At 57.6% G+C, this 15,536-nt stretch overlaps 1 protein-coding gene across 2 annotated transcripts in view; it reads right to left on the bottom strand.

The window, feature by feature from the left end:
* Window positions 1-15,536, bottom strand: part of LHPP (phospholysine phosphohistidine inorganic pyrophosphate phosphatase) — a 101,544-nt gene that overhangs the window by 48,504 nt on the left and 37,504 nt on the right. The window contains exon 6 of one of the 2 annotated variants that reach the window (XM_069460406.1): window positions 13,010-13,101. The exons of the other annotated variant lie outside the window; for it this stretch is intronic. Coding sequence (XP_069316507.1) covers window positions 13,010-13,101 — 92 coding nt within the window. The remainder of the gene's footprint in view (window positions 1-13,009; window positions 13,102-15,536) is intronic. 2 annotated transcript variants of the gene reach the window in all.

Raw genomic sequence — 15,536 nt, 5'->3', positions numbered from 1 at the left:
GGTGTCCGTGGTCTGGAGGTCAGGCAATGTCTCGCCCAGACTCTGTCCCTCCGGGGCGTTCATCCAGCCCACCCCAGCCAGGGCTGCACAGGAAGCAGCAGCCACACAGCTCACGACCTCGGCCCCAGCCGGCAGAGCAGGGTCTGGGAGGACGGAGACTTGTGCTGCCCGAGCTGGAACGGGGACGTTTTCTCTCCTGTTCACCCTTCAGACAAGGCCCTGCAGGCTGGGTGGCCCACCAAGCTGTCTCCCAGTCACTCCCCACGTCAGGTGGCTCAGAGTACGTCACACTCTGGGACTCATGTTCTGGCCGGGCCACCCCAGGTGCCCAAGGCCACTCTGATTTCAGGGCCCCTTCCTCCATAAAAAAAGTTAAATAATTTAATAGATTTTCATGGGCCTTAAAAATAGTATTTATTTCTGATGTGAGAAAAAACATTAAAACATTTTCTTTGGCCCTAAATTTTCTGGAGACTTTTTCCTTCTAATTTAAAAGAAATTAAAAAATTTTCCCAAGCCCCTTAAGGGATCACGGGCCCCGGGCACTGTATCTCTGCGCCTGATGGGTAAGTGACCCCAGGCTCCTCTGGCTCCAACTCCTGGGAGGTCTGGAGCCCAGACCCGTGGCCAGAGCCCAGCAGGACTCGAGAGCCGCGGCGGAGTGGCCGAGGGGCCTGCGGAGAAGCGGGTTCTCCCTGCGCCCGCAGGCCCCTGCCCGCCAGACCCTCCAAGTCTAGATATGCCCTTCTAGTCTCCCCCAGCCCCAGGCGGTAGGTACTTTTACTAAGTCCATTGTAAAGATGAGGAAACTGAGGCCTGAAGTGCCTGGAGCAGGACATGAACTCAGCGAGTGGCTCAGAGCTATGCCACTGTTACCAATCTGCACTGGAGAACTCAGGGTGGGGGAGGTCACTGTGGGCTCCTGGTGAAAGACAGGTCACGGGGAAAAGCTGGGGGCCCCCGTATGGCTCAGGGCATCCCACATGTCCTCACGGCATCCAGTGCCCCTGGAAAGAGGCCCCGAGTAACCATTCTACACTTGAAGTCCATCTGCCAGAGTTCCTGCAACTTATGCTCTGATCCCAGGAGGCCGGGATAAAAATAATCCAATCCTTCCAGCATTTTGAGAAATGAAGTGCCTTGAAATGTCGTGGGAGGCAGCACAAGCCTCTCAGGAAGCGCTTCCTTCCTCCGCCACGCCTGGGCCGCACGAGCGGAGCGGCGGCAAGAGCCTGGGCTGCTTCACAAACCCAGGCCGGCGCTTCCCGCGTTTCCAAGCAGCTGCGTCATCTGGGCAAGTCAGAAACTTCTCTGGGTCTCACTCTTCTGTACAGTGGGGTGGGAGGGAAGAATCTAGGCAATTCCTGGGGTCCTCCGAGAGCCACTTGAGTCTCTGAACAAATGGAATGTCTGCCAACATAACTTCCATCATCGCTGTCTCTTCCGGATCTTAGTGGCCAAACTCAGGGGCAAACCCTGCTGGCAGCTGCACGGTCCGGGGCGGTGCACGGCCCTCTGCGTGCAGGGCCGCAGCGGCAGGGGCTGCCTCGCCGCCGGGAGGGGGCCTGTCCACCACATCCTCCTCGGCCAGCACAGGCTGGAGCAGCGCAGAGCCAGCAGCCGCCTGCTCTGGAGAAGCTGCTGGAAGCACCATGGCATCGGGCCTGTCTTTTCCTCACACAAAACATTCCCGTGGGGTGGGAGAAGGCACCAGGAGACTGTGAAGGCAGCAGCAAACCTGGGAGCTGGGCAGGCCCAGGGAGGCCTACAGACCCCGGGAGAGCACCTGCGTGCCTGGGTGGGCCCAGCAGGTGGCTGGGCTGCTCCGGGAAGGGGAACCAGAATGGCAGGGCCTCAGACCAGGGACCCGGCAGAGCGGGGGACGGGGCATGGACACCACCAGGCCCTCGGAAGGTCCTCTCGTCCGTCCACCATGGCCTCTTGGCCACATCCTCACATTTGGGCCCTGCCCACACCACGTCCCCACTGACCCCGCCCTGGGCATACCCACGGGCTATGCAGTGGCACATGCCGGGGGCGCAAACCCACACACATTTATAATAAGGCGAAGAGCCCAGAAGTGTTATTTACGGTGAGGCCTAAATTGCTCACCCCCAGCTAGAACTCCAAAGTCTCGGGTAACGTCAGCCCGGGACTGAAATGGGGCCCACAGGAGCAGGAAATGGGGACCCCGGCTCCTGGGGCTGCCTGCAAGCTGGCCACCTGGCTCTCTGGCCTCAGTTTCCTCATCTATGAAGTGGGGGCAGTGTGGTGGGTGAGAAGAGCGTGGACACGGTGCATCTCGAGGGCGCACTGCCTGTGGACAGCACTTCTCGGGGGGCTGCAGAAGAGCTTTTGGAAGTTCTGAGCTCGTGGACCCTGCTGCAGGCCGAGGGCTGGGCAGTGAGGCAGAAGCGGCTCCGCTGGTGCCAAGAGCCTTCCACAGGGCCTGGCCTCCCCGCATCGCCTGGCTGCACAACCCCCCCGGGCTGGGCCCGCCTGCGCCCACTCTCTGAGCCACCCGGCGCCTCCCACCCGGGTCCTCGCTTCCGCCACAAGGAGGAGCCCTGCCACGTGGGCAGAGCTCTCACACCCCCAACAGCTCACTGGGTCCCCAGGGAACCCCACGAGCACCATGTTTCCAGGACCTCTCATGGCAGCCGGGAGGTGGCCAGGGCAGGTGAGGAAACTGAGGCTAGGTGAGCTGAGCGGGGGCTGCAGGCAGGGCCTCTGGAGTCGGTTTGACTCCTGGGTCCACCGGGTTGTTACTGAGCGTCTCTGAGTCTCCAATTGTTTATTTTAAACCCAGAGACAACTTTATTTACCTCAAAGGCTTGTTGCATAAAGGAGAAAAAGTGCTTGTACGTTTCCTGGCACATTCTAAGTACTAGATTATTCTAAAAAGATGGCAATTATTTTTATCTATATTTTATATGCATTGTATGTATTATTTTTATTCCCAGAGAGGTCAGGGAGCCTGAGCAAGCTGGCAGAGCACAGCAGGGCCAGGTCCACGATCCAGGTGCCCAGGTCCTCGATCGTCCCCTTCATCTCTCAGCAGCAAAGGGACAGCCCATAGCTTCTGACATGACCCACCAAGATCCCTTATTCAAAACAATCCTCCTCGGATCCACAAATATGTTTGAAATTTCTCAGGTTCCCAGAAGTCTTCTGCCAACTGGGGCCTGTCCCACTTCCTGCCTTTGGGAGGTCCCTCCAAAGAGGCAACAGCACTCTCCGCCCCAACCTTGCAGCCTCGCCGGCCCTCTGGCTCACAGAACTCTCGGGGAGGTTCTAGTTTGGCTCCGGGACACACAGCAGGGACACTGGGCCCCACCAGCACAGTCCCCTGGAGCCCGAAGCCTTGGCCTGCCCACGGCCTGCCCCGGCCCTGCCAGGACGGGGGGCTCCCGCAGGCTGCAGTGAGACCAGCCAGGACACCGGCCCAACCCGCGCGCCCGTGTGCTCCCATCCGGCCCAGCAAGATCTGCCTGGGTTGGCTCAGAGGGGCTGAACGGGAGTTTATTTTAAACTACTGCATGTGGAAACACTGATGCTTCCTCTTTACGGGTGGGTTCCAAGTCGGTTAACCCCTTCTTCTCCTCTCGGCTGAACAAAACAAGAAATGACCTCCAGCCCCCAGACACAGCAGCCCTGTGAGCCACACAGCCTCTGGGCAGGACACTCGGGAACAAGCCAAAGGACAGGCCCGAGCCCCTCTGGCACGGGCAGGGGCGGGGAGGGCCGGGGACCTGGTGCCAGCACTGGCCGCTACCTGACAGGCCTGCCTCCGCCGCAGCTTCCTCATCTGGGGAAGGGCAGAGATCGGGGCTCCTCAAACCTGCTGCAAGTCACTGAGGCAGCAGAACCTTCCACCCGGCCCAGTGGAGCCTTGCAAGGAATCCCGAAACGGACAAAAGAGCTGCTCTGGCTGAACTGGGGACAGGGGTCCCGAAGCACCACTTTGGTCCCCCCAGTTGCCCGGGGGAAAGGTTTCCTACGGAGGAATGTTGCAGATGGAGTCCTGGGCACCCGAGAAACCCGATTCCGTGAAGGTCTTTCCTTTCCTCCCCAGGCCTGGAACTATTTATTAGGCCTAATTGCCACTTTCTACAGGCAGGTCAAGGACATCTTCCCAGCCCGCATCAGCCACAGCCACATCACTGGCAGCGCCGGCCTGGGGACATCTGCACTCACCGAAGCTGTGCCCCAGCCCAAACCCCTGGGAGAGCTCGCGGGACAGGCCGGGCACGGCGGGGAGGACCCGTGCAGCACCCCCAAGGCCCCTCACATCACCCACCGGTACAGAAGGGGACAGAGCACGGAGAGGTGGCATGGCCCGTTGAGGTCACATGCTGGTCAGCGGGTGGGTCTGGGATGTCATCCCCTGCCCCTGGCCGGTCAGGCCAGAGCTGCCAGGCCTCCGACGGGCCACTGCTGCCCCCTTCCTGCCGTCAGCCCTCTGTACAGTGTCACCGACACAGGAGAGTCAAAAAGAAACGAAAGGCAAAACCTCTGCCTGCCGCGGTGCGGGAGGATCCTGCATCTGTCTCTGGGTGCCGAGCTCCCGGCATCGGAGGGACGGGGAGGCCAGTCTGCCACAGGGGCCACCCCGTCTACCGCGAGAGGCCTCTGTCCTGAAATGAGAACGGCCCAAACCGCGGGCGTCCCTGGGCCTCTCACTTCTTGTCACACCCTGGAGCCTCTGAGGGGCTTCTGTGCAGCAAAGGGCCCCCACCCCAGGCCCCTTCCTCTCGTCCCCCGAGCACGGGCCCCACCACAGCAGCAGGCGCCCCTTCCCCTGGACACTTGGCCACCATGGGGCGAGGCTCCCACAGGGGCCACAGGGCAGCTGGGACGGACATGCTGGCAACTGTCCTGCCACAGCCTGACCAGCTCGGTGACCCTGGGCGAGTCAGCTGCTGCCCCAGAAACAGAGACTTTCTCCGCCCACCCACAAGGCTCGGATGAGACAAAGGGGAAACAGCCTGGGAAGCTGAAAAGGCTTCTTCCAATGGGGGAGGTGCTTATTACTCAGTGTAACAAATGCAGACTGTCCATCTCGTGTAGGGTCAGAGACCGGCTGTATACAAGGGCCAGCAAGTGCGTAGAAAGAGGGGAACGACGAGAGCCCTCCCAGTTGGGGAGCAAAGTGCAAATGTGCAGAGGCCAAGGCTGGAAGGAAGCCTCGCGCTGCGCAGCACAGCGGCCTGCGAGAGCTCAGCGTGCTCACGGACCCAGACGGGCGCAGAGGTGCGTGTGTCACGCGAACGTGCGCACACACGCCTTCCCCACCGCTGTTCCCCGGGAGAGCCTGACGCAGCGACACCCACAGGCAATGTAAGAACGTCTCACACCCTGGGCTTAGGTTCTAAACAGAACTTTGCACGGAAGGAACGAAGCTCCCCAGGGAAATGGCCGACTCCAGGCCCAGGCAAAGGCAGAACAAGATGAGCCTGAACCATCTTTTTGTGCCAGGAAGCGAGGAAAAGCTCAAAGAATGGTAAGGACGTATCCGAGGACACAGGGCCAGCTGGGAGGTGCCAGGGGCAGCGTCCGGACCATTCAAGCCTTCAAATGATGATAGTAACAGATGATAACCATTGAATTAAATCGGAATCCCTGGGCCCACGCTGGTGTACATAAATGAATGGGGAGAAGAAGAGATTCTTCCCTAACGTAGAAAGCCGATAATGAGTATGAGGAGGAGTGATGGAATTATCTGGCAACCATCACAGAGGTAGTTAATTCAAACCAGAAACATCGATGGACACCAAAACTCTCGGATGAAAACAGGATGAAGAACAGGATCTTGCAAAGTCGCAAAGTTGCAATCACAAAGGGGGAAAAGCCTAACTGCACGTGGCCACCATCTCAATCGCGTGGTCAGAGTCAACATCGCCAGTGCTGGGAGCTGACGTCACGGCCCTCCCGCTATGACACACTGAGAGCACAGTGTCACTTCTGTGCAATTCTGGCCCCAAATGGGAACTGGAGTCACATCACGACGGAACATCAGGCACGACGACGACTGCCTGTGATCTTCCAAACTGCCGATCCGAGAGTGTGGAGCAAGGCGGGGAAGGGCTCTGGCCTGGGTTCAGAGACGACCGCAGGGCTGCCTGGCCCTGGCCTGGGTCTTCCTCTCTCTGGAGCAGTTCACGGAATAATTGGCGGAAACTGAACAGGGTCATCTCTGGGAAGGGCACATGGAATTTCTTTCTATTCTGGAAATCTTAAAAATGGTTTGAAAATAAGAAGGCTGTGGGAACTCTATGGAGGTGAGAGCATGTTCTGGGCACACAGTACACCCAGCTTGCACGGGGTTTACCCCATGACCTGAGGCAGGGAGCCAGCGGATCTCCTAAGGCCCCTCCGGTTGGGAGGACTCTGGCATTCCAGCATCGGGGAAGGCCTTGAAGACCCGGCAGGACCACACCGGCTGAGGAAGGCTGGCACGGCAGCATGACCTCCGGCTCGGAGGAAGGACAGGGAGGGAGGGACCTGCCTGTCAGAGGTTCACAGGGAATGCAGGGAGGCCCCCCATGCCCAGAGTGCGGAACCCTCGAGAAGGTGCCAGCTGGGCAAGGGGAAGGGCTGGTGAGGCTGCTGTGGCCACGCCGCCCGCTTTAGGCCCTGGGACCCGGGGCTGCAGGAGCCTCTCCGACCACAGCCCTTGGCCCTAGCACCAGGTGCTCTCCATGCCTCTCACCTGCGTCCACAAGGGGTGGGGAGGAGGGTCGCAGCCTCGAGGGATGGGCGGGCTGGGGGAGGCCTGGCCGCAGCAGCCCCCAGCTCTCGGAGGTGGAGCCCACAGGATCAGCTTGCAGTGAGAGGCAGAGGGGGCGCGAGGGCGTCGGGGCAGGTGTGGAGTCTGGGAGGGTCGGGGGTGTGAGCACGTGAGTGTGCACTGTGGGGCCTGGCGTGAGCGCGAGGGCAGCATCAGTCTCGCGGCTCCCGCAGGGCCCGGCCTGCCCCTACCTGGCAGCACGGTGCCCTCTAGCGGCCCGAGCAGAAGGCAGCGGCAGGAAGAGGAAATGAAAGCCCACCCTAAGAGCCCGCAAAGCCAAGGAGGAGATGCTGGAGGCGGGAGAGGAAGAATCTGAAGGACACGAGAAGGCCGGATGCGCATCCTCAGGGATCCGCAGGAAGCAGCGGGTCCTGGCGGACACTGGCCCCTGCCCAGCGCTCTCGGGTCTTCACCAGGCTCCTCCCTCCCTGGTGGTGGGGGTGTCCTCTTGGGTGACCCCGGGGAGGTGGGCCTGCACTGGCCTCACGGGACGAGTCCGGGCTGGCCTGGGCCCAGCAAGGTGAGCCTGGAGTTGCGTTCAGTTGCCTTTGTTTGACCCGGCCCTCAGGTCAAACGACCAACTTCAGGGCCTGCCCTGGGTCAGAAGCCCCCTGCACCAGGCCTGCGTAAGTCCAGCCCAGCGAAAGGGCCAAGTGCAGGGTCACCTGTGAGCGTGGTGGGGGACTAGGAGGGCAGCACAGGACCTCCCCAGCCCTGTGAGCCCCATACTGGCCACTCTTGTAAGTGAGGCCCTGGCCTTGCTCAGAGCTCCAGCGAGACTTAGCCCACTGGGAGTCGTGTGAGAGTGTTCAGGGGCACAGGACTTAGAGTCAGGCAGAGCAGGATTCGAATCCGGACTCCGACACTGGCAGGCTGTGTGGCCTTGGGCAAGTTACTCCATTTCTCTGAGCTTCCACTTTCACATCTATATTGTGAGGGTAAGAAGAGGGGCAGCTTCCCCAGGCCATTGTGAGGTTTAGGTGAGCTGAAGTCAGATGTGTGTAAGCACCTGCACCGGCCCGGCACACGGGACTTCCTCCCTAAGGCACTCCCCTGTTGTTACCTTCCCACCGGCTCAGTGTAGCATGACACTCTTTGACGGGTGTCTCAGGGGGAGAGGAGCAAATGTGAACAGCAGGCCCAGAGCACACACCATGGGATGTTTGTTGAGCGACTGCTAGAATGTACCAGTGGCTCCAGTGGGATTGGAGTCCCCTGCTGAACCCTTCCTCAATCCCCATCCCACCACTCCAGAACCTTCCAGGACCCCCAAGTTACCTGCAGGTTCCCAAGAGGGAAATTCCTGGGGCTGGGAGGCTGCCTACATGGATCCTACCTTCTGGGCTGACCCCCAGGTCTGGAGGAGGCCACCTCCCCGCCTCCACCTGAGAGCCCTTCCTCACCCACCTGCCATCAGAGGGCAGGGAAACTGACGAGGAGGAAGCTGAGTCCGCCCAAACCAGACAAAGCCAGGGAGGGCGGGCAAAGATGGGGTGTCTGCCCCTGGAAATCCCACCTTCACCCCCAGAGCCGAGAAGGTCCCACTGACCTCATCACACAGGCCTCTGCACCCCCAGGGCCCTTTGGGTCTCCTCCCCAATCTCTTGTGCGGCCCAGGATCCGAGTGGACCGGATTGCCAGGTGCTGCCAATGCCGTGAGACCCTTCAAGACCGAAGCTGGGAAGAGCACAAGCCTCTCTCCCAGAACAGCGGGTGAAGGCTGGGACGCGGCACAACCGCGGTCTGGTCCACCATGGTGGGGTGTGAACCTCTCTGCCACTGTCTGGTCAAGGTGAACATATGCATCTTCCGCAACCCAGCCCTGCCACCTGTGAGTAGATCTGCCCCAGCAGGGCTCATGCCACGCGTCCAGGAGACACGGACTAGATCGTTCCAGGAAGCCTGTACAGAATGGCAAACCGGGACCCACCCACATGTTCCCTCCAAGGGGTGAGCAGAGAAAGGTGTGTTCACACCACAGAGGACACACAGCCACCAGCACCTGCATACGATCCCATTTAAATAAAGGTCAGATCAGGCAACACCCCGCCCCACCGCTGAAGGAAGCAGAGCACGTGGGAACAGCACAGCACACCGAGAAATGACTGTGCCCAAGGTGGGGACCAGGGTCACCCAGGTGCTACCTGAGGTCAGGAGCAAATGGAGCACCTGAACCCCAGCTAGGAGGGGACTTGCAGGACATCTGGAATCACAGTCCAGGAAACTTCCCCTCAGTAGGGCAAACTGTTTGTCAAGAACATTCTGGGCTCATAAAACATCTTCCAACCTTGAGTAAACACTAAGATCCAACGTGAGCTACGTGTAACTGGTTTATTTACACAGCAACTCCGTAACTAGCGTCGGGGCTTTTCAAGCAGTGACACCTTAGATTTGTGCATCGAGGAATGGGAGTGGGGGGGGGACTGGGAAGGGTGACACGGCGGTTTCTGGCACGTCCCTGGGAGGAGGGTTCAGGTGGGGATAAAGAGAGGTAGGAAGGGTCTGTTTTAGATGTGCTGACAGCGGTTCCTCCTCCATTGGAAACAGAAGGCTCCTTGGAACTGGCAGAATGTCCCTTCCCTGCATTTGCCAGAATGGGAGGGCACAGGGTCCCAGCCCAGCCCCCGCCCCCAGGGTAGATGAGGCCTGCGCCTGGGAGCGGGGCAACAGCTGCCCAGCTGAGCCCCTGGCATTCAACCACAGAGCCCTGCAGGGAGGCTGGGGCCGTGTAGCTGCTGAGGCTCCGCTGTAGAATTTGACCACAAGGGCAGGATGTTCCCAGCAGGAAAAAGTGGAGGCAAAAGCACCCGCCCAGCGGGTAGGCACAGCGGCTCCAGTCTGGCCTCTGGGGAACTTCACCCCGTGGCTTTGGGCAAGGCTCTAGCCGTCTCATTTGAAAAGGTCCCTCACAGTGGGGCAGCCAGCACCCTCTGGGTCTCCAGGACTCACTGTGACTGACCATGATGATTTGCCACCAACAGGCACAGGGCCCCCCATGGAGGAGACACCCCTGTCCAGGGCCTGGGCGGCAGGAACACTCTGCGGCTGGGTGGGACCTCGAGGAGGCTGGAGAAGCAGCCCAGCATGTCCACTGCACCAGGCGCGCTGGAGACAGGGTGGCGGGAGAACGCCCAAACGGCCTTTACCTGCCAGCCAGGTGAGGGCCGCACCCTGGCTGGGCTGGACTTCCAAACAGAGCAGGTATGAAAAGAAAGCTTTGTGTGTCTCTGTGCAGGGCTCTGGGTAGCCCTGCCAGGCAGAGCTCCAGCACAGGGGACTGAGCCTTCCCGGTGCGCAGGTCCTGCGAAATGTGCGAAGCCTATTTCCTGAGCCAAGCCGCCCTGCCATCTCGCCCAACCCCGAGGCTTCGCTCTTGTCTTTGGGCCATTTTGTGATAAAAGTGAAGCACAAGAAATGGATACACCATGGGTGACAGGGAGAGCTCACAGCCAATGAGCGACCAAACCCTACACTCCCAGGACCTCCTTGGCCTCTCCGACTCCTGACAGCCTCACAAACACAGTCGTGTGTTGCACAAGTACACGGGAGTGTGCACGTGTGTCGGGGGTGGGTGCAAAACTAGAAGGCCCTGGCAGAGAGGCACCCTGAGCACGGCCAGCGGGAAACGCAGAGGCTGTTCACCGCCCCCGAGCCGGCCACACATCTGCAGGGAGCACCACGCAGGGACTTCCAGTCCCAACACAGCCCTCAACCCAGCGGGGCCCATCAGGGCCCACAGAGCCCAGGCTCAGCTGCCCCGCGCCCCTTAGGGTGCGTCTGTGCGCCGAGAGTGCCATCTGGAGGGAGAAGGGGGCGGTGCAGAGATGAGGGTGGCTGCCACCCCCTGGGGCCACCAATACCAGGCCGCAGAGGCCAGCTAACATTTTCTAGGAGCCAAGTCAACAGAAATTAAAATAAACAAGAGAAATTAACATGAAATTTCAGCATTTCAACATGCGGTCCATATAAAAACATGACTCAGACTCTTTCGCAATCTGTTCTCCCCACTCAGTCTCTACACTTCCGGCGCACGGCAATTTGGACCAGCCACACTGCAAGTGCTCAGCCCCCTGCGGCTTGTAGCCAACAGCTGGAAGATCTCTATGCCTTTAACACACATGACGTACACACCACACACCGGGAGCCCCACCTCCTTTTCTGCCCCTGTGGCCTGCGCCACCCCAACTCCTGGCCTCAGTCCCCACCTTAACTGAGCAACACTCTTCCTCCTCTGACCTGCATGTTCACAAAAGCAGATTTGCATCCTTGCAAACAAATTAAAGGATCTGAAATCTTAAATGCCTTCAGGAACATATAGAGTAACCATCTTTTCCAACCAGGACGGATAACTCCATAAAACAGTGCTCAAGAAAAAGGCAGGCTGCAAAATAACATAATCCCATCTTTGCAAAAAGAAAAAAAGAAAACATTAGCAATATGTTTGCACAGAGAAGGTATCTGGAAGGATTTGGCAAATTGCTGACAGAGTTTCTCTCTCTGGGAGGCGGGGCATGGGGATGTCCCCAGGACACTTTTCCTTAAACGGCAGGCAGGCAACTGGAATCCGCAAAGACCAACCACTGGTGGCGCAGGGCGGGTGCAGCCTCCCCCACACCCACCCTCTTTCTCAGACTTCCCAGCTGTGTGTGGGACCTTGTTCCGATGCCCAGCGGCCAGAGGCACACTCGGGGCCTGGAGCAAGACCGGTGCCTTCCCAGCTCCATAAGAGCACCTGGTACAGGCTGGCCAGAAAAACCTCAAATGAAGTGGCACTAGGGACAGAAAAAATGTTTCTCCCGCAAGAAACCAGCAGAAGCCCTGTGCACAAAATCTAGCGGTTCTCAGTCTTCACCTGCTGGGATCCACAGCACTGCGTTTCCAAACAAGGGGGTGTCCGTCACGAGCCTGTTGGTCAGTGATGCATGTGCCAGCCACTGGGCTGGGCTCCTGACGGCCGACACCAGGCAGCACTGGGCATCGGCTGGAAGGTACCGAGGTCTGCTGCTCAGCAAGGAGCCCCTTGCCTGGGAGCAACAGCAGGACCAGGCTCTGCAACTTTGGGTGGACGGGAATTGGGGACCTCGGAGCCCCTGGCTGGCCTCTTGGAAAGAATGTTGCTGCAGTTTGTGGGTGGGGTGTCCCTCACTCCCCAGGGACATAAGCAACCCAGGAAACACTCCTTTGAGGGCCTGGGGAAGAAAGAAAGTCCATATTTTGGGCGTGTCAGGGGCTTCACAGGTACCTCCGAGCCTGGAAGGTCCTAGAAGTGGCCAGAAGGCACTGGGCTTCCCAATCCTGGAGCCCGGGTGTGCTGAGACTTCTTCACTCACCTGTGTTCACCTATAAGCCCCAAACCCACAGGTCCCTAGGGTCACCCACACGGGAGAGAAACTTCAGTGTGAGAGTCAGGCCCCTTGATCTATCTTCTCTGATCCTGCCCAAGCAGATCGCCCAGGACAAATGTAACTGGTCTTCCCCGTCCCTCAAATCCAAGGACCACTGGGTAACCATGTTTTAACTAAGTCTCCCCGGCATCCTGGAAATTGAACTTTCTCTGAATGACCACAATCGATATCATCTAGAATAAGACTGGACAACACTCTGATATCTCAGGTACTCTCAACAGCAGAGAGAGCCAGATTCTGGTCACCATGGGACACCTCCACATGCCCTGAAGTGTCTGACACCTGACAGGTGCCCACCAGTGACCGGCTTGAGACCAGGCAGACTTCGGACCCGGCAAATGAAACCCAAGTTTCTTCTTGAGACGGAGGCTCAGTTCCAAAGCGTCCCTAACCAACCACCTGCTCTCTGTGTCCCACAGAATGGAGAGGGTGGAACAAAAGGAGGCGGGGGGCTGACCAGAGGGACCGAGTGCCCCGAACTACAACCTGCGCCGCAGCATCTAACCCGGTGCCGAGATTGCGCCTGACGCCCCGGCAGGCGGCGTGGGCAGAGCCTTTGCCTGTTTTCTCCACACTACACGCCGTTTCAAAACGTGGACCCGGTATCGAAAGCCACTCTAACGTACCACTGTCTCCTACAAAAGACCAGCCAGCCCCACCCTTAGAGGTCAGTTACAGACAAGGTAGCGGAAGCCCACATACTCCTCTTGGATTTGGAACAAACAGCCCCCCTTTATTTTGGAAAACAAAACAGAACGAGAATATGGTCACCCCAGGAAGGAAGGTGGGCAAAGGAACCCAGCTCGGCACTGACCTGAACTTCCCGGTCCGCACCTGCAGGCCTCTCATTCCGCACCGCTGGGCACCGCCGACGTCACCCACGATATCGTCCCCAATCATGACGGCCTGTCACGGAGTGAAATATGCTCAGAAACGATTCCAGGAGAATTTCACTCCTGTGCTCCTTCATCTTTTTTGACATAATAAACTGCTTGATTTGATGTTTAAAACCACCATCATACAAATTAAACAAGATAATATTGTCATCATATTGATTAAAAGTCAACCCACCTTGAATATATCTCACACTGCCCCCGTGGGCCACAGCTCTGAACAGTACATATTTGTGCCATTTGAAATCAATCAGCAGACGTCAAAATGATTTGGTGGCCCAGGGACGTGCAGGGTGCTGATGCTGCCTCACCTCTGCGGGAACACAGGCTAAATTCCACCTGACCCTGAACCCTCTGTTAATAGCCAGGTTATCTGCCAACCCTTGGTTCCATGAAAACTAAGTAAATCTCTGGCAAATCTTTGTGAGTTTTGCTTTATATAGGTTTTGCTTTCAATAGTGAAGGTATTGCCTGTAAAACACAAAAGAACATACAAACACACACACACACACACACTCACAGAGGAGGTGCTCGCAGCCTGCGTATCATTTTAAAAAGCAGCCTCTAGGATATACTCTCCTACTTGAAACAACCAGAAAACCAGACAAACCCTGTGAAACCACAGTTTCAAGACACTGGACAACAAGCATTGAAGCACAGTGGTTTCTAGACACGGGACACAGGTGAGGTGAGCCTGTGACTGCCCTCCGCTCACTGCCTTCAGAGCTCCCAGACTGGGGGTGCAGGGAGGGCGCCGTGGACCGAAGCGTGTCTCTCCCCAAGTTCCTATGTTGAAGCCCTAACCCCCAATGCAACTGTATTTGGATATAGGACAAGTAGGGAGATAACTGAGGTTAAATGAAGTCAGGAGGGAGGGGCCCCGATCTGCTAGGACTGGCGTCCTTCCCAGAGGAAGAGACACCAGGCGTGCTCTCTCCGCATGAGCACAGAGGCATGGCCGTGTGGGGACACAGCAAGAAGGCAGCCGTCTGCGAGCCAGGAACAGAGTCCTCACCAGAAACTGAATTGGCCAGCACTGAGCTCAGACTTCCAGCCTCCAGAACTGTGAGAAAACAAATTTCTGTCGTTTAAGACACCCAGTCTGTGGTGTTGTGTTACGACAGTCTCAGCTGACTAATGCAGAGGGGAAATCCAGGGGGACCCCAGGAGACTCCCCGAATGGAGGAGACAGAACTGAGATTCTGGGGAGACCAAGGCAGCCAGAGCTCACAGGACGGCATACCAGAGAGGAGGGGCCGCAGGGAGAAGGACCGCGGAGACACCCAGAGGGTCCCCTCGAGCGTTCAGTGTCCACTGACCAGTGCCCGTCGGGGAGCAAACTCCCGAGGCCTGGGCAAGGACCACACAAAAAGTTAGAGAGGACAGTGCCTGCCTCTCGCACAGGCTGGAGCGTGCTCCCACCAGGAGGCTGGGGGTCTTCCAGGCCTCAGGCACTGGGCGGCATCTCCGCAGCGCCTTGCTTCAATAGTAGGGAATAATTAGTCCGAGACTAAGCCCTGCTCTGCTGCTGCCTCCAAAATCTTAAAAGCAAGATCTGGAAGGATCAAACTATTTCCACGTAATTTAACTTATATAAATAGAAAAAAATATCAGACATGCCAAGAAGGAAAATATCACACATAATGAGGAGAAAAATCAAAGCTGACCCAGAACTGACACAGATGTGAGAATTAGCAGACAAGAGCATTAGATCAGTTCTAACTGCATTCCTTATGTTTAAAAAGTTAAAGAGAAAAATAAAAGATAAAAGAAAAAGAGGCACACCTCCACTTCCACCTGTAAAATGGGCGTAACTGGTGCAGTGTTTACATCAAATCATCCAAGTGAAGCATCTAGCACGGTGCCTGGACCTATTAGTTATCTAAACACGTTAAGAAGGAAAAATAAATACTACAAAATGTTTTGTTGCAGAAACTCCTAACCTACTCGTGTCGGGGACAGTCCATGGCACTCACGACAGGCACTCTCTGCTCCAGTCACTCAGCACCTTTGTACGGAGCCCTGTGGGGCCGGGTGCTGGGCCAGACGGCTGGTACACAATGTGAGTAAGACACACACGGCCCCTGCCCTTGTGGAGCTGACAGCAAGTGCAAGAACACATTTATCAGGTAGTTTCACAGACACATGATCACACCCTGTGAGGAAGCACAGGAGGCTGCGAGGCAGACCTCATGGGCTTGGTGGTGGTCAGGGAAGGCTTCTTGGAGGAGGTGAGGTTTCTGAAGAGCAACATGGATCAACTAGGTTGGGGGGTACAGGGGAGGGAAGGAGCCATCCCAGCAGGTGACACCACACTTGTGCTAACTACCCATTTACCCGCCATTCATCAGGCAATGAATTCCAAAAAGCACATGTGAATAAGCCTAAGCAGCTGTCCTTGGAAACATCTCCTGAATAGGCCTTCAAATGACAGGAACCCAGAGGAGC

Source organism: Eulemur rufifrons, chromosome 28 (genome assembly GCF_041146395.1).
Source record: "Eulemur rufifrons isolate Redbay chromosome 28, OSU_ERuf_1, whole genome shotgun sequence".
Lineage (NCBI taxonomy): Eukaryota > Metazoa > Chordata > Mammalia > Primates > Lemuridae > Eulemur > Eulemur rufifrons.
This window is presented reverse-complemented; position numbering and strand designations above follow the sequence as displayed.